The sequence below is a fragment of the Salvia hispanica genome, chromosome 5, assembly GCF_029641045.1.
Source record: "Salvia hispanica isolate PSC_SH4W2 chromosome 5, Shi_PSC_v1, whole genome shotgun sequence".
Classification (NCBI taxonomy): Eukaryota; Viridiplantae; Streptophyta; class Magnoliopsida; order Lamiales; family Lamiaceae; genus Salvia; species Salvia hispanica.
In genome coordinates, this window is record NC_142696.1 from 7,373,501 (window position 1) to 7,374,929 (window position 1,429).

At 38.1% G+C, this 1,429-nt stretch overlaps 1 protein-coding gene across 1 annotated transcript; it reads right to left on the bottom strand.

Moving 5' to 3' along the window:
* Positions 1 to 384: 384 nt before the first annotated feature.
* LOC125187199 (lipid transfer protein EARLI 1-like) lies at positions 385 to 1,114 on the bottom strand. Its single transcript, XM_048083742.2, has one exon. The coding sequence runs from the start codon at positions 1,045 to 1,047 to the stop codon at positions 646 to 648; it is 402 nt and encodes a 133-aa protein (XP_047939699.1). The 5' UTR covers positions 1,048 to 1,114; the 3' UTR covers positions 385 to 645.
* Positions 1,115 to 1,429: the final 315 nt, after the last annotated feature.

Here is a 1,429-nt window from a genome sequence, read left to right on the forward strand (position 1 = left end):
TAAGAGAGAAATAGATAAAAGAAAGTTTTTTAAGTATTGTTAGTGGAGAATGGGACACACCTCATTAGAGAGAAGAGAGTTTTCAAAATCGAAAGTTCATACTCTACGGGGACGGACGAAAAAGAAAATAGTGCATACTCTTTAGGGACGGATAGAGTATTAGACAATTGTATTTCACTTTTAGCTTTTTAATGTTAAAATATGTAGTAGTAATTATTAAAAATTCCCCATCGAAATTATCTTTGTAAAAACTATATATATTACCTATGTCAATGTATGTAGTACACGTGAAACAAGAGATGTAACACGAAACATAATTTAAAAGAAATGGTGACTAACAACAAAAGACATAAAACCCATTGATGAGATCATGGAACAAAATGGTAACGTTGGAATTGGTCACATCATAAATTGCTGCAAATGTAAAATAATATTTCGACAAACTATTACATAACATCCCAGGCTCACACTGTCACACACGTAGATGTCATGATTTTTACACCAATGCAATAATTATCCAAAAAACATAAGAAAAGGAAACCAGCCAAAGCTTATTAACTTGTGAAAATATAAGGAAAAAGCATGATTCCATCAAATAACACTAGAGGGTGGAATTTAGGGGGGCGGGAAGGGGTGGCCGCCCCCTCAGGCGCAAACGAAACCCTTTGGAACTTTCTTGGAGCAAACATTGAGGAGCAAGCTTAGGGAAACAGGCACATTTAGGTTGATCCCAAGAACATTGGCTTTGATTGCAGTGCAAAGGCACACGGCCGCCTCCAAATCAGCCAAACCCTCGATGAGGCTGCAGCACGGCTGTTTTGGAGGAGTGCCGATGGTTACACCAAGCAATCCGCCGAGCAAGTTAGCACACACGCCTAGTTTTAGGGCATCTCTTGGGCAACTACCCTTGCTAGGGCTTGGAACCGGCTTCGGCTTCGGCTTTGGCTTAGGGTTTGGACCAGGGCATGTTCCACACGCATTGGAAAGAGTGAAGAAAAGAATGTTCAGGACAAGGAATAGTGCAATTGGTGTGTTTTTGGAAGCCATTTGTCAAACAAATTAGGGTTTTTGGAGGAGATTAACTAGAAGAGTTGTTTGAGATGGTGAATTAATGTGTTATTTGTGGGGGTATTTATGAGTGAAACTTAGGTGCATATAATTATTATCAATGCCACTTGTTTACTAAGTTCTCGAAAATATGTCATTTTTTTAATAAAGAAATTAGTACTGTGCAATCACGGTTGAATTAGGTACTTTTATTTTGCTGGCACGGAAATAAATTCTGGAATGCATGTGAAGCAGTATTATTGTAGGAGATTGATGGTTTGTGTCTGAATCTGTGGGTTTCTAGTGTTTCTGGTTCTATTTAAATATTGTGAAAGGATTTGTCGGGGATTGATGATTGATTACACATTTAGCAATATTGTAT